This window comes from Propithecus coquereli, unplaced genomic scaffold (assembly GCF_000956105.1).
Source record: "Propithecus coquereli isolate 6110/MARCELLA unplaced genomic scaffold, Pcoq_1.0 Scaffold355, whole genome shotgun sequence".
NCBI classification, from domain to species: Eukaryota; Metazoa; Chordata; class Mammalia; order Primates; family Indriidae; genus Propithecus; species Propithecus coquereli.
In genome coordinates, this window is record NW_012149230.1 from 3,991,811 (window position 1) to 4,017,340 (window position 25,530).

Consider the following 25,530-nt stretch of genomic DNA (forward strand, 5'->3'; position numbering starts at 1 on the left):
ATCTATAAAGAAAAGTGCCAATCCATGTTGTCTAGGATGAAGGTTACAAGTTACATCCCTCAACTCTTTCAGCAAGCTGGCTGGAGCAAAAGAGATACATGCTTTCAAAAGGGAACCCTTCTAAAAGTCCCCTAAGGAGACACAAGCATTCCCAATGGCTCCTTGTCCCCCTTTCTTTGAACCCAACACTTGATGGTCAATAAAGCAAGTTTAACTGCCAGGCACCATGGCTCATGGTTGTAATACCAGAGACTTGGGAAGCAGGAGAATCGCTTGAGCCTAGGAGTTTTGAGAACAGCCTGGGCAACATAGCAAGACTGTCGCTAAAAAAAAATTAGCCAGGCATGGGTAGCACACACCTGTAGTTCCAGATACTCTGGAGGCTGAGGCAGGATGATCACTTGAGCCCGTAAGTTCAAGGCTGCAGTGAGACATGATTGTGCCACTATACTCCGGCCTGGGCAACAGAACGAGATCCCAACTCTTTTCACACATACACGAAAAGTTTAATTCTGTTTAGGAGGTTCTCATAACATGCAACATTTCTGTCAAACAACAAGCTATACACTATGAATGCAAAGGCACATGATAAAACAAAACGAAAATTCAAATGAAAAAAGTGAAAGGCAAGTGTATTTCAACTTGATAAAGAACAGGATTCAGTTTCAGGTGGGTCCTCTTATAGTAAGATCAAATCACAGTTTATGCTGAGATTTATTACTACTATATCTAACAGAACACCTAATATATACATTTATATATTCTATTTATGTTTGTTAAAATATTCAAGTCTTTAGAAAACAGAGAAATAGACAAATTCCCATTGAGCAGACAATAAGTTGCCACGAAACTAAATGACTAAATTTAAGAACAAGAAGCAATAGTTAAATAAAAATATACAAGAGGCAGAAAGAAGTATTGCTCACTGCTGTGCAATATTTTCTTCAAAAATATATTACAGGAAATAAAGAGAAAATATCTTAAGCCTATCCTATCAAAATATATTAATAACTAATGCCTTTAAAACAACTGAATTTCAGACTAACTTTCTGAAGAGTAAAAGCTGTCAATCACCAAAAAACCCACCAAGATGATGGCAACAAAGGTAACAGCGGCTACCATTTGTTGGGCACTCCCTATGTGCCTGACACCACACTCTAGGAACTTTACACACATACCCACATCAAACCACAAGGTAGGCATTACTGCCCCTGTTCTTGTAAATGTGAAACCAAGGCTCACCAAGTGAAAGGATCCACTTAGAGTTACATAGGTAAAAAGGCACATAGCATTTTTGAGGCTAAGGCTCTTTCTATTATACCAAATTAAAAATATATTCTAAAACCTTCTATCTAGTGACTAGCTAACAGTTTAGTCAGAAATTCTCCTGACTTCAAAATTACTATTAATACATTTACATAAGTATATGCTTCTGGATACCTTTAGGGAATAAAAATACACTGGCATAAAACAGGGAAATATCGGCATAACAAAAGAGCACAGATTCCTGTGAAAAGTAATCAAGTTTTTGGAAATGAAGGATATGTCTTCTAACAATGACTTGCTTTACTGTAGGTCATTAGCAAGTACCACAGTAATTCCAACCGCACAGTGACAGACTTGCTAGATGGGAGTTTATGCTGGCAAACGTGGCATTTCCTAAGGGAAGAAATTCTTACTTCTAACAAAAACAATACACGTAGAATCAAATCACTACTTGGCATGTTATTTATAATTCTAGAATATCTCAAGAGTGATTTTTGGCTTCCAATCTCTAATATGTATTCACTGCTTCAACTAGAATATAGAGAGAACCATACTCACTCTTCATGGAATTCTAACAGTGGTCTGGGGCAGTATATAACAATTTTGAGAGATAAGTTAAAATTTCTGCCGATAATCTTTGAACACGATTTCACAAAAATATAACTATCTGTCTCATTTTCCTGTGATTCTAAGACTAAAACTCATTTTCAAAGCAAATAACACACAAAGTTCCCCATGGCAATAACAGGTTAAAAAAAAATCAAACTTCACAACCTTGGAATCTATCAATATCATACTATACATTCCTCTGCTCAGTAAAAATTACTTCCTATGGGTAGGAGGTTGGGAGTTAGGGGGTAGGGAGAGCAATCCAATAAAAACTGAAAGAATCAAGCACAAACTTCAAAAGAACTCTATAGACTCTTGAAATAAATTTGCTACAATCACTGTGGGATTATCTCAGGTAATTCCTCCTGATTGGAGCTTGATTGGGTAATAGAGCAGTAAAGTGATTTCAAATTAGCTGGATCTCTATACCCACCAGGGTAAAATCAAGAGGGTCGACCACAGATTTTAAAATTCTTAACTTTGTAACTAATTATTTTTTTAAAAAGAAGTCTTTCTTAACCTTTTTCTATATAGCAAATTTTGTATCTCTAACTCAGATCTTTTTTCCCACACTCCAGAATCATTAGACTACCTACTTTTTTGGGATGTCTCACTTGGATCTCTACTTGGACATCTAATACGTAGTTGAAACTCAGCCATGTCCAGATTTTCCCTTAAAACCTGCACCTTTCTTCTGGAAGAAAGAGGCATCAAAAAAAAAACCCCAAAAAACAAAACAAAAAACACAATAAGAAAAAAAACAAACCTGCTCCTTCAGTCATGCCTATCACAGCAAATGGCAACTCCACAGGCCAAAACTCAGTGTTACCCCTTGATTATTCTCTTTCTCTCATTCCCAGAATAAATCCATCAGCAAAACCTGTTGGCTTGACCTTCACAAACATTCCCAGAAACTGATCAGTTCTCCCCACCTCTCCACTATAGCTTAGTCCAAGCCACTGGGATTATTAAAATAACCTTATAACTGGTCTCCCTGCTTCTTCCCTTCCCTCTTCACAATCTATTCTCAACGGAGCAGCCAGAAATCATATCACAATTGAAATCTGGTATCACTCTTTTGCTCAAAAGCCCAATGGCTTCTCCTTTCACCTAGTATCAGTACTAACAGCTTTCAGTTTTATATAAGAGAGCTCTTAAACTAACGCCACCTAATTTCTCAAAAACTGCCCATCTATTTTGACACAAATTAATGGAGTGAGAAGGTGGTTTAAATCCATCATTTAACTCCCTTCTCTCTCTAATTCCCAGTGATACAACCAGAGAAACATAAAACTAGAGGAAAAATATTCAAGGTAATAACTTGAAAGCTAATGAGGGCTAGGCACAGTGGCTCATGCCTGTTATCCCAGCACTTTGGGAGTCTGAGGTGGGAGGATTGCTTTACGCCAGGAGTTCGAGACCAGCCTGAGCAACATAATGAGACCCTGTCTCTACCAAAAATTTGTTAAAAAATTATCTGGGCATGGTGGCACACACCTGTATCCTAGGTACTTGGGAGTCTGAGGTGGGAGGATCACTTGAGTTTGGGAGTCTGAGGTCACTATGAGCTATGATCGTGTCATTGCACTCCAGCCTGAGTGATCAAACCAAAACTGAGCCTACCTGGGGGCAAGTATCCCAACAGTCAGGTCAAGATGAGGGTGCATGTGGCAAATCCCAGTTCTGCAAATGCATTCTGGGGTGGTGCTAAGGATGCTATCACACTGAAATGGAGAATAAGAATATGCAAAAGAAAACACCGACATAGCTGGAATTTAACCAGGAGAAGTGTGTCCCAGAGAAGAGTGAAACAGTGTCCAAGACAAGTTTAGGATAGAAAACAAATGTTTCAGAATAACAGACACTCCCTGCCACACAGAACTTCCTGCTGGAAGTTCCTCTATCACCACAGGTAACAGACTGCTAATCTGGCAAAGATAAGGTCTGTTGTATGATAAACATCACCTTATCCTTTTATATTTTACAGGACTAAAAATTTTCAATGGTAACATAACAATTTCTAAAAATAAAATTAAATTTACAAATACTATTTTGTAATTAGGAATAAAGTTACTGTTAAAAATTTGTAGTTGACACTTGTTTAAAACACAGATCTCTAATTAAGAGGGTATACAGGACCCTGATTCCACTTTCTTTAGGGAAGGCAGGAAGAGCCCTGGCAATACTCCTTTCTCTGGTTGAACACTCGTGCCAATTCTGATTTGGTCCTCTTCATTTAGTCCAACTTCCTGGAGCTCTACAATCACCCGTCTCTTTGTTTTTACCGTATTATTCCCATCAGTGTACAAGCATGCCCTTTCTCCTTCCTGGTTCTCATTAGCCCCACCGACCCATTCTCTGTTTCCCTTACAAGCAAATTCCATACACAAGGTTGCACTCGTATTGCCACATCCTCACCTTCTGTACCCTCTTCACCTCAGTGACTGTGTTCCAGCCCCTCACCCACCCACCGACAACGCATGTCCAGGGCACCTCGGCTGACTCAACCTCGGGCAGCATTTCACACAGCTGACTCATGAAACACTCCTTACACTTTTTTTGACCAAACAGTGATTATACTGTTTCCAAAGAACACCGTAATTGCCTCTTGTGAGGTGTAGTGTTCTGCAGGAAACAACGACCCAGAAAATATAAAAGGGTTATGGCTATGAATAATGAGAGAATTGGGTCAAACAACCTATATGTGGTGACCAGGGGCTGCCAAACAAAGAAGGAGACCAAGACCCTGCCACGAGGGAAGGGTGGCTGTGGGGGGGCGAGGAGAGGTCAGGAACGCTAACAACCAGCTGTGGCTGCCAGAGCACGCGCATGCCAGTCCACACTGCGGCAGCCAGCCGGGCACGGAAAGCAGGGCAAAGGTGTCGGCACGATGGCTTCACTGGTAGCGCACGCGAGATGTGACAGCTGCCGATCAGAGATTTCCGGGGAAACTGTTTGAAAGTACTGAACTGCAACTCTGAAAACGGCCTTTTCAACATTTTATACTTGTGAAAAACTACCTGTAAGAAAAGCACCTTTTAAGAGTTAAGCTATCTATTAGAAGATAAGGGGATTTCCCAAGAAGAAGGGAAAAAAAAAAAAAAAGTTAAGCGATCTATACTCCACAACTGAAGTTAGTCTGAAACAAGCTCAGGTGCAGGTTTTTTGTAAAGAACCCTCTATTCTAGTTACCTTGCTACATTTCTCTCCCTTTCTCTACCTGTTCCCTCCTCAGACAAGGACTGACCAGAGATGGCACATTAGGCATAGTATTAAAGGCCTCATATTTAATTACATGATTACTGCTGACACTGAAATGCATTATTCGGATGACAGGACAGTATAAAACTTTTCTAATTAACTTCACTGGAAACCTGAACTATATTCAAAATAGAAGACAAAATACATTAAATATATATTAACATCAAAATAATTACAACATCTTAATTAACCAGAAACATCAATCTCTGAACTATAAAGTACAAGACTCCTGTTATAACATTTTTTGTCTTTATACTTCCACCAGCCCTGAAACATCTTCCACAGAGTAATGAAACACACCTGATTTCTGCCTCTGCGTTTTCCATAATTCCTTCTTACTAGAGCTTTATAATTCTCATTTTTCTTTGTTAAATAGTAATATAAAACACAATCAGGAACACTCTGTAAGAAAAAAAAATTCTTTTTGAGGATCCAATGAAATAAGAATTTTAAAATATCAAGTAATACTTTCAAGGATATTTTCTGATATTTTCCAAGTACAAATTAAAGGGAAACATATATGGCTAGCATTTTAAGATATATCTAGCTCTAAAAAATAATTACTTCATATCTACTATTTTAATGAACAGTTACAGTTGTCTTAATCCAATTTACATTAAAGATACCAGGAACTACCAGAAACATATTTTCTTATTAACCAGTAAGTAAATTCCCTTTCTTGCCACATATATGTAAATATTTAAAAATGTCTCTTTAAATATTTTCCTCAAAAACATTAAAGCCAATTGTGAAAAAAATTCAGGAGAAATCAAGACTGACATTTTAATTAGAGATTTCATGAGGCTCAAAAAGCACTGTAAATCTATGTGTTTTTAGGGAAATACAAGATCAGGTCATTTTTCATTAACCACAAAAATCAGTCCTGTGTTCTATGTTAGGATGTCTGTTATAATTTTAATTATCACTATATTAATCACAAGAATCTTTTCTGTATCAAGCCCTTTGCAAAATCAGTTCTACTGAACTACATTTGCGTGTTGGAGCACAAAAATTTCAAAGTAACAGTAATCACAAATCTATAAACATTCTCAACGCAAGCCTTATCTTACCTTCCTTTCCAAGTAGGATGCAATTAGGCCAAAGTTTTTTGGATGCTGGATAAACCTGAGTGAAAAAACAAAAGCGAAAAACACGTGCACATGCAAATATTTTAACAATTTAGAAAAGAAAAAAAACTTGAGAAAAGAAATATTATGTACAAACTAATTCCCAGTGATTCTTAACTGCCAGTCTGAGGAACAAATACAGAATCACTGGGGACTTTTAAAGGGCACAGACTCCTGGGCACCATCCACCAGGAACTGACTGGACTGGTCTATAGTAAAGCACAGAAATCTGTACTTTACAAAAGCTCCCCAAAATGACTCAGATAGCACCTAAATTTGGAACCATTCTTAAGATGACTCCATAACCCCAGTTCTTATTTGTTACCTATTTTCCCACCTATATACTTATGGGAAGATTAATATTCCCTACTTCCCACAGTATCCATTCAAATGCCAAAATGAGGCCAAATTTTTGTGGAAACAGTTTAATTTATAAGTAAATGCAAATACTTTTTACTAACTTATGTACATTTCTATTAGAGAATAATTTAAAATTTAAATTACTTGTCCTTAAAGATCTCCTTCTCATGGTCAGTCCAAACATTCATAAACTGCCTATCTTTATAAACCTTCATAGGGTCCTCCATAAGCCCATTCATATTAATGAACTTGACCCGTCTTTGTTCTGCATCAAACATCATAGGTGGGATTACAGAGAGCTGCCGCATTTGTTTCTCATTATTCTGCCAAAAAAAACAAAAACAAAAAAACAACAAACAAACAAAAGCAATTTACTTAGAATAAAATTTAAACTAGAAATTTACAGAGGGTCATAGACCAATGCTGTTAATATACACTAAAAAACCACAGATGTAGTTTAATGACGATAGCAGTGTATAACATAGCATCTAACATACAGTAACTACTCATATATCTATAATTATTCATTGAATAAATTATAGAGGCAAAGAGTATACATATCATTTTTTTTTTTTTTGAGACAGAGTCTCACTTTGTTGCCCAGGCTAGAGTGAGTGCCGTGGCGTCAGCCTAGCTCACAGCAACCTCAGACTCCTGGGCTCAAGGGATCCTCCTGCCTCAGCCTCCCAAGTAGCTGGGACTACAGGCATGCGCCACCATGCCCAGCTAATTTTTTCTATATATTTTTAGTTGTCCAAATAATTTCTTTCTATTTTTGGTAGAGATGGGGTCTCGCTCTTGCTCAGGCTGGTTTCGAACTCCTGAGCTCAAACAATCCGCCCGCCTTGGCCTCCCAGAGTGCTGGGATTACAGGCATGAGCCACCGCGCCCGGACAATACATATCATTTTTAAAAATCCACTACTTTAAGAGTTATTTTCTTAAATGAGGCTGATACTTAATATAATGAAATTTTAGACCTAGAAGATACAAAGTAATTTCAAGTTCACTGAAGTTGTGACGTTGTAAAGCATTTAATCATACATTGTTATTTTAAAAAGTTTCAACATTATTTTAGAGAACAAATCTTAATGTCATTTTAGAGAACAATAAATAGAAAAATAAGCGAACAGGCATAAAGTAAACTCACTTAACTACTATTAAATACTTCTTGTTAATTTTACATAAGTTTTCTGTTGAAATTTTAACACTGTTATTCTTAGAAATTAAGCGAGTTTCAACTAAAACTTTGTTACATCTGTACAACTTGTTTTTTCCAAAGTTTAACTGGGGAAGTTTATAAGCACAAACTTCCATGAAAAAAATTTTATCAAAATTAAAAGTATTTACCCAAATTTAAGAAAAAGTTTTTTCCTAATTTTCCTCATCAAAGTGGATACTGCCTAATAGTCAAGTCCTTAGAAAAGTCTCTAATTTCATGGGGTACTCTCAATCAGTTTGAACATCAAAGTGTTTGAGACAGGGACATTACCTCACCTGATAAACTAGTTTTGGATGCTTACAGATGTTTCCTAATGGAATCAGTTGAAAAGTAAGCAAAGAAATGTAACAGAGACTTACTCATCATTGTGGAGATTACGGTTACATATTCCAAAGGCTGGAATGTCATTTTAATCATGCACTTTAGAGGTAATTTTAAAAGCAATAAAGAATAAGTTGTTTCAAAGTTCCTGAATATATTGTTACAAGAGAAATGGAAAATCCACTTACCCATAATATTGTTATGCATTATGTACATTATGTATTTATGCTTTGAGATGAAATTTTCTAAGGACAACATATACGTACTACAAAAGAAATGTATCTGAAACAACTGGACAGAAGTGAAGCTACTGTGTTGTAAGAACACTGTGTTTGATGACAAAAAGTGGCTCTAGAAATGGCTAAGATCCTAACTTTACATAACAATGCACTGAAATGCTTGAGTAAAACTGTCCCACAATGTGTGGGATACGTCTCTATGACTATTATAATTCTCCTCTAAAAGGTTATGTATTTCAATAGACCGAAAATCACCATGGTCTTCTCTCTGGAAAAGGAGGATATCAGAAGTGAGAAAGGAGGAAAAAACTACCTGCAAAAGTCTACTTTGATTGTACAACAACAATCTGAGATGTAAGGTGGTTCAAGGAACTCTTAAACATAGTTTATACAGTCTTCCACCTCCTTCAGAGCTACTGTGACTAGAACTCTGAAATATAGTAAGTTGTAAAATCATACAATATACTTTTACTCAATCATGAATGCAAAGCAAGGTACTGTAATCAAATACTGATAGAATCCTATCACAAATATCAATACAAACTCTATACGAATTGGCTATATTTTCAACCTGTAGGAAAACTCAGCAACTGTGTTTTTTAGAACACAGACTAAATGAATACTATACAACCAATGTACAGGTACAAACTGATTAGAAATCTTTCTTTCTCACACAGGTAATCTAACTTCATGAGATCAAGTAACGTGACGGTTTAATTCACCAGTGTATTTCCAATGCCTAGAAGTTTGGGACCTAACAGGGAAGATGTAAACATTTGTTGAAAGAATGGACTTGATTGAATATTGCTATGGAAAAGAATACACAGTTCCAGAGTCAGATTGCCTGGGTTGGACATCTGGTACCATTATTTGTTTGTGACCTTGGGCAAATTATTTAACCTGCAGCTGTGCCTTAGTTTTTTCATTTGCAAAACGGACTCAATTACAGCCTCTACTTCACAGAATTTTCATAGTTTAAATAAGATAATACATATAAAGTACTTACCACAGTTAACAATTTTAAGTAGCAACTATCCTTAAGACTTCCTCTTCTCACAAAAGCAAACATGTAATTAAGCCACCACTACCCAAACCAACAATACCCACAGAAAGAGAAAACCAATGGTCAGGTTTAGCAGTAGTAAAGGGTGGAGCAGAGGAGATTCCTGACACTGCTTTTTACTTTTAAATGTGCTGACAGTATAGAAACAGGGATTTTACTTATCTGAATTTCTAAATCATTTGACATTTTAGATTAACTCCACCTTACTCAATTTTGCAAATAAAGTGTCAACTATATATTTAAGTCTGCAACATTTTTATATTGATGTATTTATTTACATTTAACATTGACTTTGAAATATACACCACTGTATCACTTCTTGGCCTTTAGGCTAAGATCAATGAAATATATAGCACTGTAATAACTATCCTTGATTGTTATATGAGGGGGCCACCACTTCAATTAAAGAAGACCCTTGGAATTTTGAGATGAGGTTTAAGAAAAGCCATTTTATAAAATCAAAACTAGCAAAACTCAATAAACAGTAGATGGCTTTTGGACCAACCTTAAGAAATAGTTTGAATATGGCTAAGATGACTTAATGTTACAAATGAAATTTATTCTTATTCCATGGTGCTCTCTAGTATATTTATTAATATTTATTAATATACTAATAATATATTAGTATATAATGTAATATACATATATTTATTAATAGTATATTTATTAATATACTAATAAACATTAGGTATTGGAAATTCAAAGATGGCCTAGCCCAAAGGTGTAATAACCACACTCATGAAGATGACACTCTGGCTGATCCGATCATAAATAATTATTAAAGGGAAAGACAAACACGATAAAAATAAAGTGAGACTAACTAGATGTTGATTAGCTCTGTTTGGGGAAAATGAGTGAGGAGGCTTCATAACCATGGAAACATTGCTGTTAGGCCTAGATAATATATTCTTCAAATGTATACCTTAGTCACTAATGATTAATATTAACTGCTTCATAATTTTATTAATTCTGCTCTTGACATAGGCAAGAAAAAGCCTAAAAAACAAAGGAATCCCATTCACTATAAAAGTGTATCTTCCCCTTAAAAATTAGCAAAATAGCATTCTTCATTTATGAATCTCTTTTTTGTTACGGTTTATTTTTGTTTTGTTTGAGATGGGGTCTCTCTCTGCCACCCAGGCTAGAGTGCAGTGCCATGATCATAGCTCACTGGGCTCAAGCAGTCCTCCTGCCTCAGCCTCCTCAGTAACTGGGACTACAGGTGCTTGTCACAACATCCTGCTAATTTTTCTATTTTTCTGTAGAGACAAGGTCTTGCTATGTTGCTCTGGCTGTTCTCAAAAACCTGGCTTCTAGCAATCCTCCTGCCCTAGCCTTCCAAAGTGCTGGGATTACAGACAGGCATGAGCCACTGCGCCCAGCCTGCATCTCTTCTGTACATAGTTTTAGTCCCCATATGCTCACTCACCTGCCCCTTGCACTTCATGACTACACCTGCCTGGGACTATTTCACCTTCATACAGATGACTCTGATACCTGGCTGTCTCCAGTTCAACTCTCTCCCAGGCTCACCTGGCTAGAGAGCACCATTTGGAGAACACACTGCCATCTGCAAAACACGTGCTCCTTTGCTACTTTAGGAAATGGCACCACCAGCTCAGTCCACTAACCTAGAAACCAGGGACTATTTTCCATTTCTCTTCTTTGTCATCCTCCACCCTCCATCCATCCATCTGGTCTAGTCCATTTTACTTTCTATTACTCTCTCCTAGCAGCCCCTCCTATACACTCTTACCACTGTTACCCTGACTCACATCCTCACTTTTACCCTAACAGCCTCCTCACCTCTCTCCAGGCCTCCCTGCTGCCAGTCACCTTTTAAAATGCCAATATGATCATGTGACTGCCTTGTTTAAAACCCCTCAATGGTCCTTCAGCCTCAAGTCTTCAGAATTGTCCAAATGCCAGCACCAAAAAGTTTCCTCATTTACATATAAATAAACCCTTAGTTTCCAGGCTACAGGGCTGAAATGCTTCAATACTTAATGAATTAAATCAAATCAATTTTCTTACCTCTTGCTCAGAGAGCCCATCAATAATTTCAGAAATCTCATGCTCACTCCTAGCAATGGTGGCTGACAGACCAGCTCCCCTTTGCCCAACTCTAAATATGAGGGAGAAATTATAAATATATTTAACAGCCTTTTATAAAGATGACATAACAATTAAATTAACTATAGATTACTTTTTCTGAATGGCACTTTTTAACTGACTGAAAGTAGGAGAAGAAACCTAAGATACCACTGTGTAACTACTTTCAAGTAATATGCTTGAATCACCTATTAAATTAATAATGATTTAAATGCTAAGATTGAGATCTAAAGGTTGTATGTCCAAGTTCAAACGGTAGAACTAGTTATGAGAATCTTCTGGAAAACCAGTTATTGATGCCATTTCCATTTCAAATGGAAGTCTTTAGTGTGTCTTCAGACTTAGAGAAATACATCAGACATTTTTAAAAAGAGGGAAAAAATATAACCAACATCCTTCACAAAAACTTAATTGTGAGTAAAGGGGCTTACATGAATCGTACATGAGACCGTGAAGAAGAAAATTACAGCTTTTAAAACCTATGCAAAATATCTGTTTGCTAAAAATAAAAACAAATAAGAAACTACCTACCAAAATCAAAAGAATTTCTTACTTAGCAATAAATTTAATACAGTTTATGTTGGTAATGAAGACAAAGGGATACTGAGGTCTGTTCTTATTAACCATCATATCCAAAGGAACTAAAGTTTCAAGAACTGAAGAATTTCAAAACCTTCACTTATCTTTAGATTCAACAGGATGATTAAATATAAAAAATATTGAATTCACTACAACATAATCTTTACTGGTAAGAAACTTTTATAAAGTTCTCTATGAATTTTCTTAATGATCAGTTTCAGGAAACAAAAAATACTGTAAAAGAGCAAAAGTGAGCTTTGAAGGAAAATATCACAATCATTAAACATCAAACTACTTACCGTTGAAATCTTTCTTGCTGTTCTCTTTGTTTTCGAATTTCTGGAAACTGCTTTTCATAGTACTCCCTTGTTTTGCTTTCTTTTGCTTTCCTCCGAGGATTATTTTCTATTCTGTCCACTTTCTTCTCCCACGCCTCCATGAGCTGATCATAACGTTGGCAGATTTTTTGTTCCTATTAAATACCCGTAGCAAATTAACAATAATTAAACTAAATTTTGATCCCGACAAACCTAATACTTTAAAATAAATGCTACTTCTTAAGGATAAGTCAGAAGTACAATTGGCCTATGACTCAATTGTGAATGAAAAGCTGCCCTTGATCTGAAAGAGAGAGAAAGGGAGCTCTGTTTCCTGTCTAAGATCAACATACAGAGCCTACTTTGGCTGGACTTTTTAGTTAATGTTAAGACTATACAAATTGATAAACTAATTGAGGACCTACTACTAATAGCTGACCAGCTACTTTTACTCTGCTGATAACAATGTCTTTGTTGTTTAAAAAAAACAAAAAAAACAAAAATTAAAAATAGAAACATATAGATAGTTCAAAATCTAACCAATCACCCAAAGGCAATCATATCAACATTTTTTTATCCTTCCAATATCCTTAAGAGTGCACACTTTAACCATTCCTCTATTATTGGAGGTTCTGGCTGTTTGCAGCTTTTTGTTATTATAAATAATGTTATATAATAAATAGTTTGACAGTGAAGAAAAGGCAGAAATTCATTGTACTTTATGATAAAAAGAAATCCAGTGAACTACACAAAATCAAGAATTAATGCTCTGAGAGAAATAAATGAATTATGACCCCATTTTCTAAATAGAGAAGAAAAGACAGAAGAACTTTCCATTATGACCACTATGTACATATCTGATGACAGATGGATAGAAAAAAGTGAAAGACTCATGGAAAACTGCTAACATTGGTCATCTCAAGAAAGTGAGATTGGAGAAGAGAATATCATCTTCCTCACACTCCATATCACACCCACCCCCACTTCCCAATCATTTTCAACTCCTGTGTCTTTTCCATGTCTACCGCTACCACAACAATCTACGCCAACATTGTCCCTCAGCCTGATTAAAACAGCCTCCTAAATGCCTCCCATGTATTCATGATGTAGCCAAACACAAATCCTTAAAATACAAACCTGAACATTACACTTCTTCAGTTTAAAAAACTTAAAAGGTGCCCTCAGAGTCTTATCCAGAGTCTCCCAGGTTACCTCCAGGGCAGTGTACAACCTGGCTCTGGCTTCCCTCACCAGCCCCATTTCTCACCACATTGTCAGCTCAGTATATACTCCTGCCAGCTCTGGACCTGTTACACTCCCTCCATCTCACAGACCCTCAAAGCTGCTCTCTCTGCTTGTACAGACAGTGGTATTATAATGAAACTCCCCTTCATGATTCCTAGCTGCGTTAGGTATCCCACTAAATGACCTCTATGTCCATGACTACAGTATGATCACAATGGTGTGACTGCCTGCTGACTTGTCTGCCCCCAGTTACTGCAGGCTAAGGACTAAAACTATATGGCTATCTTAGTCTCCTTTGTGAAATAATACATGGTATAAAGTACACAGCCATAAAAAAATATATTAGGCAAATCAGTGAACACATAAACTTCAAAATTACTCTCTGAAGTGTGAAAAGGTCTAAGCTCCTCTGTTTACATCACCAATGGGCAAGTACCACAGTTATAACAAAATAACTTGGACAGAAAAAAATATGTGAGCTTATTTCTTATTTTTTTTTGAGGCAGAGTCTCACTCTGTTCCCCAGGCTAGAGTGCCGTGGCGTCAGCCTAGCTCACAGCAACCTCAAACTCCTGGGCTCAAGCGATCCTTCTGCCTCAGCCTCCTGAGTAGCTGGGACTACAGGCATGCACCACCATGCCCAGCTAATTTTTTCTATATATATAAGTTGTCCTATTAATTTCTTTCTAATTTTAGTAGAGACGGTGTCTCGCTCTTGCTCAGGCTGGTCTCGAACTCCTGAGCTCAAACGATTCGCCTGCCTCGGCCTCCCAGGGAGCTAGGATTACAGGCGTGAGCCACCACGCCCGGCCATTTCTTTCTTAATACTTGTATGTTCTTGGCAAAAAAACAATTCAAGATGAGTAATTCCAGATAGTATCTGAAGGACCAGACTGACAAATAATAACAACATAAGTTTTACACCACATAAAAGCTGTTGACTCTTGAGCTTTACAACTCATGAAACCGTCAGGTCATTACACGAAAGGTACAAAATTCATTTTGGATGTGGATTTAAAGAGCACACCATTTATCAATAGAATTACTTAAATTTAAATACGTCAATAGTTTGTCTATAAAATTACTATAATCATATGAAAATAAGAACAATGGCATTATATTTTCTGTAACTTAATTTCCAAGAAGATTATAACCACAAAACTTTTGGGCTATGAGTCATATAATAAAATATGAAAAATTATTTGAATTTTAAAAAGCTAAACCCTAACTGACTCAGTTTCAAAGAAGAAAGAATAGGAATGTCTAAACAGGGTGACTGCAACTTACCCACATTTGTTTGAGGCTTAGGAGACTAAATGTAGATCATCCTATTTATCCTTCATATTTTTTTTAACTACTCACCATTTTATTTTGGCTAGATGAAAATGTTATACATAAATGACCAATGCAATTAATTTGACAATATCAAATGTGAATGTTATCGAAATGTTACTAGAATTAGATTTATATTTAATTCACATGTATAGTTACTTTCTAAATCAGCACTTATCCTTAAGCAGAATCAAGGACCATTTTCATTAATAATGGGAAAGTGAATGCCTAAATGAACATGAATGAGGAAGTTGTATAAGTTTCAGTTAACAAGGATAGGACCTCACCCTTTGTTTTCTTGCATGATTTCTTCTTTTAAAAAATAAAATGAGTTTTTTCCTCATCACCTGGTTTCTAGAAGAGAAAAATATGGTTGTATGACATTAAGAAAAAGCACAATTTAATAATGCATTCACTTTTTTTTTTTTCCAGAGACACTGGAAAACAGGCAACGATCACTTAAGAATCTATGATGTAATCAAAGTTAATCCTAATTTTTTTCACCCTGCAAAATAAAACTTTATAATTTTTGCAACAATTAGAACTAAAATTCCTTCCATTCTACAAAAAGATTTTATACAAATAGTTAATTTTCGATTAATACATCCAATTATAAGGCAAATATTATTTTCAAATTATAATTACACAGTTACTGATTCTTCTTAAGAACTTTGGTGATATAAACATCTTTGTACACTCTTGGAGGAGGGGAGGTAGAAAAGAAAGAAAAGCTTTTAAAGTTACCTCCCTACATCAGGTAAGGTGCTGACCTCCCTTCTGTGAAGTAAATATATACCACCATTACAGAGAGGTGACTTCTGCTTTAAACAGAAGATTTTCTTCAGTCACAGAAATGACACAATCCACTCTAAGAAGTAATGGAGGGCAATGTGACAAGATAGGAAGATTTATCGTATATCTTAATCACTTTTTAAATTTGAAGCATCGTGACCTTCAAAAACAATGACATGCAGGTTCAGATATAAACATTTATACCCCACCTACTTCCAGAAAGGATTTCATTCAAATATAAATACAAAGCCAAGGCAAGGAGAAGTAATTTTTTGGATTATCTGCCACTCGGGACTAACAGTGACACTGGCTCCACTCAAATAAGCATGGACAGTCAGGAGCTGGCTATATGAAAAAGTAGCCAAGAGATGAAAAGAATTATTAAAAGGTACATTTGCTATTTCATACAAAGCAAATGACGGCGATGAAAGTATAGTTACTGAATGATTCACACGGATGCATGCAGCTGAGCAAATATTTCAAAAGGTGACGTACAGCAGGAACATTACCATATATTCAATTTGCTCTGATTATAACTATGCGCTACTCAAAAGCAAATGACAATCAATAAATACAATTTTAAATGTCTCCTAAGAATTTAAATAAAGTTAACCACTCAGTAACTCATCTCAGGACAGCGTGCTGAGCATTAAATAGGCAATGTAGATAACACAAAATAAATCAAAGACAGAGATGCTCTCCAGCTTATATTGGGAGAAAAAAGACAGAACACAAACATAACTGAAGCTTTGTGGGAAAAAAAAAAATCATTAAAAGTAGCCAACGAGATTTTATCTGCTAGTCATTCTCCTTTTTAAAAATGTTAAAACAGCTAAGCAGTTCCAAAACAAGGTATATTTTATATGACTTTTGCCTCACTTACTTCTAAGGGTTCTCAAGACCATAGCAGCATCTCACAGAAAAATTTATAAATATATAACTTTTACTATGAACCACTTACTTAATGAAAGTTAAAATTATTCAAATTCAATTGTTTTCATGCATACTACCATGCAAACTATATTTGCCACCACTTCTGCAAAGTAGTCAACTATTGCACATACTCTCAGTAATTTTTAAAAAGAAAATATATGTATGTATGTATGTATATATATATATATATAAATAGCAATGTGCTCATTAGTAACCATACTAGTAAATAATTATAATGTTCTGGTTATACTTAATGAAACATAGAAAGTAGAAATATTACATTTTTGTCACAAACTAAGAATAATTCACCTAAAATTTTCTTAAAGTATTATAATTAAAAAAAAAAAACCTATCTAGCTTCCTGTCTTACTTCAATCAGATCAAGAAATTAGGTTTTCTTTTCACTTATTTTCTTATTTCAAAATGTGCATCCATAAAGGCCTGGTACTAGGATGAGCAAGGCTAAGCAAACTACATTCTGGAGCAGCCTCCTCACCCACATGAGGTGACTGAGCGCTTCCAAGGCACCAGGACATTAAATGGCAGAAGGGTCTACAAATACCGTCATTAGCAAGAGTCATGGAAGGGATTTCCCTAGAATAGGATTTTGAATAATGATAAAATGATCCGTGGCACTTCTACTTTGCAATGGCAGATGTGGCTTGGTGGGGGACGGTGTCATCACTAGTCTTAAATGAAAAAGCTTCATTATCTTACTTCATCATGCGCCTTGCAGGTACTCCACTGAAAAAAAGACAAAACAGGAGGCAAAAAATTCAAGCCTCAAGGTAAGCCATTTCAATGTTAAGTATCCACCTTTTTTACTAGCAGATTATAAAACCAGCTAGTTTTATGCAACAATTTATTTCATTTTTTGGCCTCGGAAACTCAAAGCTGTTACCCCAACCCCCAAGAAGCCAGAGGAAGATAACATATAGTAAAACAACAGCAAATTACAGAAATCTAAAACACACCTACACTATATTATAATAATGTCAGCAGATAACATAAAAAATGATCTCTTTATAGAATATATGGTTTTTAACTGATGAATTCCAAAGATGATAAATACTTACGTCTTGATGTTCTCATGGTACACCTTGGTATCTGATGGCTGGTTATAGAGTGGCTATAAAATAAATAAAATATGTATAAAATGGTGTATATGTGTTTATGAAGAGACAAATAATATTTTAATGTAAGCATAGGTAAAGTACTAATGTGTCTACACTGTAACATGCCCTACTAAACCCCCCAGACTTTGGGGTTCTCTAAATAACTGTTACTCCATCTCTTAATAATGCCACTCCTGTAATAAAGTTTATAAATTCATTGTTTCCCATAATAAATAAATTTATGCATAGATTTTTAATTTCAAAGGTGAAAGAAGATTAAGCACTTTCACCATCCTAACAATATAATTCAAAGTGCTTTCTATTTCTGTTCTTAATTCTTCCTCTTTCTACCTGGAGTAATTAAATGGCTGCTCAGTCAAAAAAACATGCTTACGAAGATGCTTTTGCAAAGGTAAAAAGTTCATTCACCATTATTTTAAACTTAATCACAAACTTTCTGCCCAGCTACATACCTCTAATCCCAAAACAAATAGACCATATTCTGTCTTATCCCAAGAAAAGCTACTACCAAAAAAGCACTAGAAATGAAAAAAGCAATTTTTTACTTACCAGTTCAACTTTTGGGCCAAGACCTTCAAAAATTTTATGAGCTTCTTCTGCTTTTTTCTAGAAATAAAGACATTGTTGTATCACATAATTAAAAATTATATTACTTAAGTGCAAACTCACTACCTACTTAAACATATTTATCTAAGGCTAGCCTGCAGATGAACTTATTCTTATTTCCAAATATTCTTCTTTTATATGATAGGCTAAAATATTCTCCAATTGTATTTTCATAGCTTTCTTCACCAAATGCAGTCAATACTTAACACTTTTATTGAAAGCAATACCTAAAGAATTGGTATGTTCTTAAAAGCAAATAGATATTAAGAATCTGGAGAAAGAAGTAAAGATTCACTGTAAACAAATCCAACAAACATTCTGAATACTTTAACTTATATTGTCTTCAATGAAAATTTAAAAAATAATAAAATACCATAAAGTAGCTAATTTTTACTATGGTAAACCACATTGATCTCTTTGAAGAAAAGCTTGAAATGACCTTATTTTCTAATTACAAGATACTCTTAGTAATAGCTGAACAATAAAGGAAACAGCTAGTCTGAATTACTCAACGTGCCCAGTAGTGAATAAATGTTGAATTATATGTATTTTTAATAGGCTGTTTTCAAAAGTAAAATAATCTAGACTAAGGTGTTGTCTAACAGAAATCTTCCTTGCTAAGAACAGAGTAACCTCCCAATACTTTGGCAGAGAAAAATTTAACTTAAATCCCTCATACTTCCATATTCTGATTTTCATTCTAAATCTACAGACAGAAGTAAATAATTCTTCAAACCGGTGCTGAGTATGTTCTACGTGCCAGGTACTTGCACTAAGAAAACAACGAACAAGATAATCCTTCCTAGCACAGGAAGATGAGAGGTCTTGAAAGGCTTCCTAGAGAAAATGACACTTGAGCTGGTCTTGAAGTGTAAGTGTACTTGACAGACAAGACAGACAAAACTCGGGGCCTGTCTGAAGGCAGGGGCAGCATCACTGGGTAGAGGCGCTAACAACTTCCAGGGAACATTCAAAACCAGTTCTGGTAGAACAGCACTAAGAAAAGAGTCTCAGGCAAGGGCCAGACAGGCATGTAAACACCAATAAAAGGTTTGAGCTATTTGGTACAAAGTGGGAAATCATCAAAAGGTTTTATTTGGAGAACCATGTGATAGGAAGCAAATATTAAGGATAGGTTAGAAAGAGAAAGATTGAAGGAAGGGGATTCAACAACTGCATGAGAGATGAAGGCTCAAATTAAGCTAATGGTAAAGTAGGAGGAAAAGAAGGAATTGATCAGATAGTAAATATCTTTGGTAAAAAGGACCCCTCCCAAAAAAAAAAGAAAAGGAAAGAAGCAACTGACTAGACCAATATATATTCAAGAGGTAGGACTGATGCTTTTCATCGATTAACTCAGTGGAGTTGCAGAAAAGAATTACTGCACGCCTTGGATGCCAGCCTAGGTGACTCGAGGTTGCTGGCACTGAGTATACTGTCTGCTATCAGTATACTTTCTTCCTTTGTTCTGCTGTCGCCTTTTCTTGCAAATCATCCACTCAAAATATAAAGAAGATGCTCCTAAAAACTTCTCTGCTATATGCTAACAACCACTTTTCTATATGTAATATTATTCTGAAATTGGAGCATTTATGAATATTTCTGGAACCTACAACTGATCAGCGTAATAACAAATGGAGCTGTTAAAAACAGCCCAAGAGAATAGTCAGTTAAGAGACTAAACTTAGTCTGAACTTTAGATATGATGGTTTAGATATAATGCAAGGCAACTTTTCTCTCCGGAAACCAACTTTAAAATTAACACTGGAGCAATTTTTTTCTTCCCATTAACTTTCTAGTAATAAATTTAAAAAAAACACCTTATGCATGATAATGGTCCCTATCTCTTAAGCCACACTTGGCTTAATTCCAACCAGTGCAGAATGAGTAAGAGGGAGATGTACTTTTGTCATTACCCCATCTCTCCTTGCCTATGGTGTTCAAACAGTTAAGATAATTCATTTTAAAAAGCTAAAGAGGTAGGCAGGAGTTACAAAAGGCAGCATGGAAAGGCAGAAGCAGCCCAGAGTGAGCAGTGTGAAAGCCTGCATTCTGGGCCTGCTGGGCTCACAACCCTTCCCCTCCAGAAGTCCCTGCTACAATTTTGGAAACCGCAACAAATGACTAGTAGCAGGGTATGTAAAACATATACACAAAAGAAGAGATGACTTCTATAGGTACTGCATGTTAAAAACAATCTTCAACGTAAGAAGGTAAGTCTAGTACTAAGACTTCAGAATCGGTTGTTCTTTTCAACAAGAAATCACATATGTAAATGCTAAAACAGAAAAAGTGTAAAAGGAGGTTTCAAGTTTTGCTGATGAGCATCAAGAAACACTCACTATACTAAGTAATGAAACACCTACATACAAAAATTAAGCACAAATTAAATTCTCTATCAAATCTTGTTCAACAGTTTTCAGCCCTCAAGTCCCAGTGAGGCAACCACAGAATTCACTAATACTGGAATTGTTTATTAGGCCTAAAGATGAGGCTCATTAAGAAACACAATTAATGAATAGCACTGAATCAAATTTATTTGAAAATTAACTCATACTTTTTAAAAAAGGCAACATTTTATAAAACTTAAAAAAAAAAACCTACCAAACTTCCATTGCTATTAGTTCTAATCCCTATTTATTTTATCCGTGAGGTCAATACTGGCCATGTTGCCCATTGGCCCACAAAAGTGTTTTGTAGCTCTACAGAGGACTGTTTACCAATCAGGGGATTTCACATAAAAACCCGTATTTCTGGCTTCTCTTAAACAAGGGAGCAACTATCTGCCCTGGGCCACATATCCTGTTTAGGCATGATATGGGGGACATTTGTCACTCACTTCCCTTACTGTCTTCTACCTTCACTGGATTTATCTTCATGCAGATTGTTGTGGCTGTTCAATGAATTAGACTAACTCTGAACCTAGGCAAGAAAATAATATTAATTGCCTATATTTTCCCCCTGTCCATTACACTTACCATTGTCATAAATATTTCTTTTTTTGTTGTTTTTCGGATTTTTGGAGGGATTTTTGGGTTTTTTTTGTTTTTTTTCTCTGACAGGGTCTTGCTCTGCTGCCTAGGCTGGAATGCGGTGGCATGATCATAGGTCACTATAGCCTCAAACTCCCAGGTTCAAGAGATCCTCCTGCCTTGGCCTTCCAAGTAGCTAGGACTACAGGCATGCGGCACCACAAGTGGCTAATTTTTAAAAGAAATTTTTTTTTTAGAGACAGGGTCTCACCATGTTCTCCAGGCTGATCTCAAACTCCTGGGATTACAGGTGTGAGCCACTGTGCCCAGCCATAAATAATTATATTTCTGATGACTCTCAGTTATCTATGTATACACATATATGTGTATGACTCCAAAATCATTCCTATAAATGTTTATGTAATTATGAATTCACGGTTTCTTTTCTTAAGGCCAATTTCCTTTAGGATCTGGGCTATTATAAAATTACAGGCTGTCTATGTAAGATAGATTGACTGATGAAATCACTCACTACAGAATAAATTGAAACAACAATCCCAGCTTCTATCTGGTGATCACCAATTGAGGACTTCTGGAAGCACTGTTAAAACATTTTCTTTATATTGAGGTGAAATCAGTTTCCCTTTAACTGCTAGTTCCTGGGCTGGGTTCTGGCCAAAAACTGACTTTGATATTACAAAAATGATTCATAAAATTGAAGCCTAGTTTTCCTAAATCTTTGAACATTTTCTTTTTATAGAGACAGGGTCTAGCTCTATTGCCCAGGATGGAGTGCAGTGGCATCACCAGAGCTCACTGAAGCCTCAAACTCCTAGACTCAAGTAATCCTCCTAGTTTACCTCTCAAATAGCTGAGACTACAGGCACACACCTCCATGCCTGGCTAATCTTTCAATTTTTCACAGAGACTAGGTCTTGCTATCTTGCCCAGACTGGTCTTGAACTCCTGACCTCAAGCAATCCTCCTGACTCAGCCTCCCAAAGCACTGGGATTACAGACATGAGCCACGTCATTCAGCCCAAAATTAAAAGCATGAAAGAAGAAATTGTTTTAATAAACCTGAAAAAGCAAAGTCTACCTAAAGGTCAAAGTCTACTTTGAACTTTTTAGCTAAAGTTCAAACCACAGCCAAGCTATCAATTCTGAAGCTAATAATAATGTTCATTTCCATATCCAATGACCTATCTCTACTGAAATGCTATCAATGTTCAGCATTAAATGTCCCTGATAAAGTGAAAAATTGTAGAATGGCTGTTTTGTATTATATGCTACCAAACTTGCTTGCCAGTATTTATATAAATAACAGCAGAGACTCAGCTGATAAAATTCTACTGATTAAATAATATTTATATAACATATAACATAAAATGAAGTATTACATAATTTAAGACACACTGTCAACTTTCTTTCAATCTATAAGGAAAAAACACCAAGCTTCAGTCAGCCAAAGTTTATGAACATTAAAAATTATATCAGAAATCAGGTTTTACTACAATTAAAATTACGACAGAACACATCCTGAACTAGAAAAGGCAGAGTCAAGTGGGTTTAAAGACCAGTGCTGCCCTGGATGGCATGAGCTTACCCGATTCTCATCGTAAATAATTTGGACAATACTGCGGTGTTTCTGCTCCACAGGAGGAGGGGACACAGGCTTCTCAGGCTCAGGAGGTTTAGCTGCCTCTTCTTCAAGCTGTTGCTAAGAGACCCAAAAAAGGAAGAGTCAAGCATCTGCTGCACATCACCCCCACCAGTAATTAACTGCGAGCGATAACACATGCTACTGAGCATTGCTTGCTGATTCCGTAAGATAACCACCTACGAGGGTCTCATAGACCCAAGGGCTCAAAAAAAAACAACCAGATTTTGACTAATAACTAAACAATACAGATCACCAGAAGTATTTTTTTAAAAACTAAGGGGAAATATCCATTAAGATTTTAATTCTGATAAATTTAAAGCAAAATAATGAGAAATTAAATTTATCGAAGGTACCCTATATACGTCCACCACAATGACCTTTGATGGCACCAGAAAAACATTTTCATATATTATAGAAATACAGTATATATTAATGTCTGGTAGGGAGAATACAGTAGAAAGCAGTTCAAGGTTAATCCTTAATTTAGCACAGCACCATGCCACTCTCAACCTTTCTATTTTATAGTGCTCCAGTCAAGAGGCATTGGGTACAATTACAAAAATATGCACTGCTGAAATGTGCAATTATTATATAAAGCAAAAAGCTATCTGTATTAGTCTGCCGAGGTTTGAGCCTTAGGGTCACTCTTTAAAAATAGTGTGATCCAAGGACCCAGAAAGGTCCTTACACCTCAATTTTAACAAGTATGCAAACCACACATACGTGAAGTAGGAATAACAATACTATCTATCATATAGCTTTTTAAAAGGACTAAATGAATTAAGATATATAAAGTACATTACAACTATAAATGTTTAGTAAATATTACCTAGCAGTATTAGTGAAGTAAGCAGGGACTTGCATGCTTTGTCCATTGTTTTTTCCCCAGCACCTAAACCAGTGCCTGATACCTATTAAGTGCTTAATAAATATCCACATGAATAAATATAGTGCAAGTCTCACTGCCTAAGATGATAAAAAAGACATCAGGTAAAGATTAAAGTTAAGTCTAGTATAAGGCCTAGAGGAAACAATTATCCATACTACTAAGTAAGACTGATAGTCAAAGCTCCTAGTCCTATGTCAGACCATGCCCAAACGAAAGGATAAAAATCTGCCAAGAGAGAAACTTGTAGAACACTTCTACTTTGGAACTGCAAGTACTCCTGCAGGCTATTATCTGTGTAAGCAAAAAAAAAAAAAAAAAGAAAAAAAAAAAATATTCGGAATTCTGAGATCATTTTTATGGGAATGGGTTCTTCAATGATGCCTTTCGTTCCTGCTTAGGGAGCCTTCTTTTAGAATCCCTGTTAAGGGATAAACAATCTTCAGGAAATCACTTTGTTCTTGGTACTGAAATAGCCCTGGGACAAAATCATTGTAACTGAAAGACTAAAAACAAACACACAAAAAATAAAAACTTTCTTCACCTATTTGTTCTTTTATTATTAACTTAACAATTTTGTCATATTTAAAAAATAAATTTAATTGGAATTTTTATTGAAATTTGTATGAAACATGATTTAATGCAAGATAAGCACATATATTAATACTGTGTTTCTATCCAGCTATGGTATATTTATTTTCTCTACTTGTCTTTATATCCCACAATAAAACTTGTAGCTCCTGTACATCTCATAATGGTCATATATTATATTTCACTATTTCTAGTTATTATAGTACATCTCATAGTGGTCATACAATATCTTTATTTCATTATTTCTAATTATTATAATAGGTTACATGTGCATTTACTATGTGCTGCATATTATGCAACATATTCATCACCTCAACACATAAACAATCATGTGATTTACCTGGTGTTATCACTAGTATTATTACCATTTTACAAATAAAGAAACTAAAGCCAAAAGAAAAAGAGAAGAGAGAGACCCAGCAGAATCAGATCCACGAAGACTTAAAAGAATTATCAGGCATATTATTAATATCATTCAATAAAAGCAAGGGAGTATTAAAAAAAAAAAAAAAAGACTGAGCAGATTTGAGAAGCCAAATAAGAAATTCCAGAAATAAAAACATAATTACTAAACTGGAGACAGATTTGACAGATTACATATAATTGAAAAAAAAAAAAATGTGAACTGGAAGACAGACTGAAGAAATTGCCCAGAATGAAGCCCAAGCAAGTAAAAAATGGGAAAGAGGAGCAATTAAGAGGTATGGAAGACAAGAGAGACAAGATCTTGTATCTAACCGGAATTTCAGAAGGAGATAAAGCAACTGTAAGAAAGGTATTGCAAAAAAGATAATGGTTTAGAATTTTCCAGAAGTAATGAAAAACTCTACCCAATATATACGAAGGATGGGTTCAAGTTGGATAGATTTAACAAAAAAAAACCCCTACACCTAAACGTA

The 25,530-nt window shown here is 35.6% G+C and overlaps 1 protein-coding gene across 6 annotated transcripts in view; it reads right to left on the reverse strand.

The window, feature by feature from the left end:
* The window catches only part of NCOR1 (nuclear receptor corepressor 1), a 158,463-nt gene that overhangs the window by 85,452 nt on the left and 47,481 nt on the right, over nucleotides 1-25,530 (reverse strand). For 5 of the 6 annotated variants that reach the window (XM_012651412.1, XM_012651414.1, XM_012651410.1 and 2 more), the window contains exons 6-15: nucleotides 23,098-23,211; nucleotides 18,463-18,519; nucleotides 17,854-17,906; nucleotides 17,495-17,521; nucleotides 15,340-15,406; nucleotides 12,458-12,630; nucleotides 11,502-11,592; nucleotides 6,768-6,946; nucleotides 6,207-6,261; nucleotides 5,437-5,538 (exon numbers count right to left, since the gene is read on the reverse strand). In XM_012651412.1, the coding sequence (XP_012506866.1) occupies nucleotides 5,437-5,538; nucleotides 6,207-6,261; nucleotides 6,768-6,946; nucleotides 11,502-11,592; nucleotides 12,458-12,630; nucleotides 15,340-15,406; nucleotides 17,495-17,521; nucleotides 17,854-17,906; nucleotides 18,463-18,519; nucleotides 23,098-23,211 (918 nt within the window). The remainder of the gene's footprint in view (nucleotides 1-5,436; nucleotides 5,539-6,206; nucleotides 6,262-6,767; nucleotides 6,947-11,501; nucleotides 11,593-12,457; nucleotides 12,631-15,339; nucleotides 15,407-17,494; nucleotides 17,522-17,853; nucleotides 17,907-18,462; nucleotides 18,520-23,097; nucleotides 23,212-25,530) is intronic. The other variant, XM_012651413.1, reaches the window with a different exon arrangement.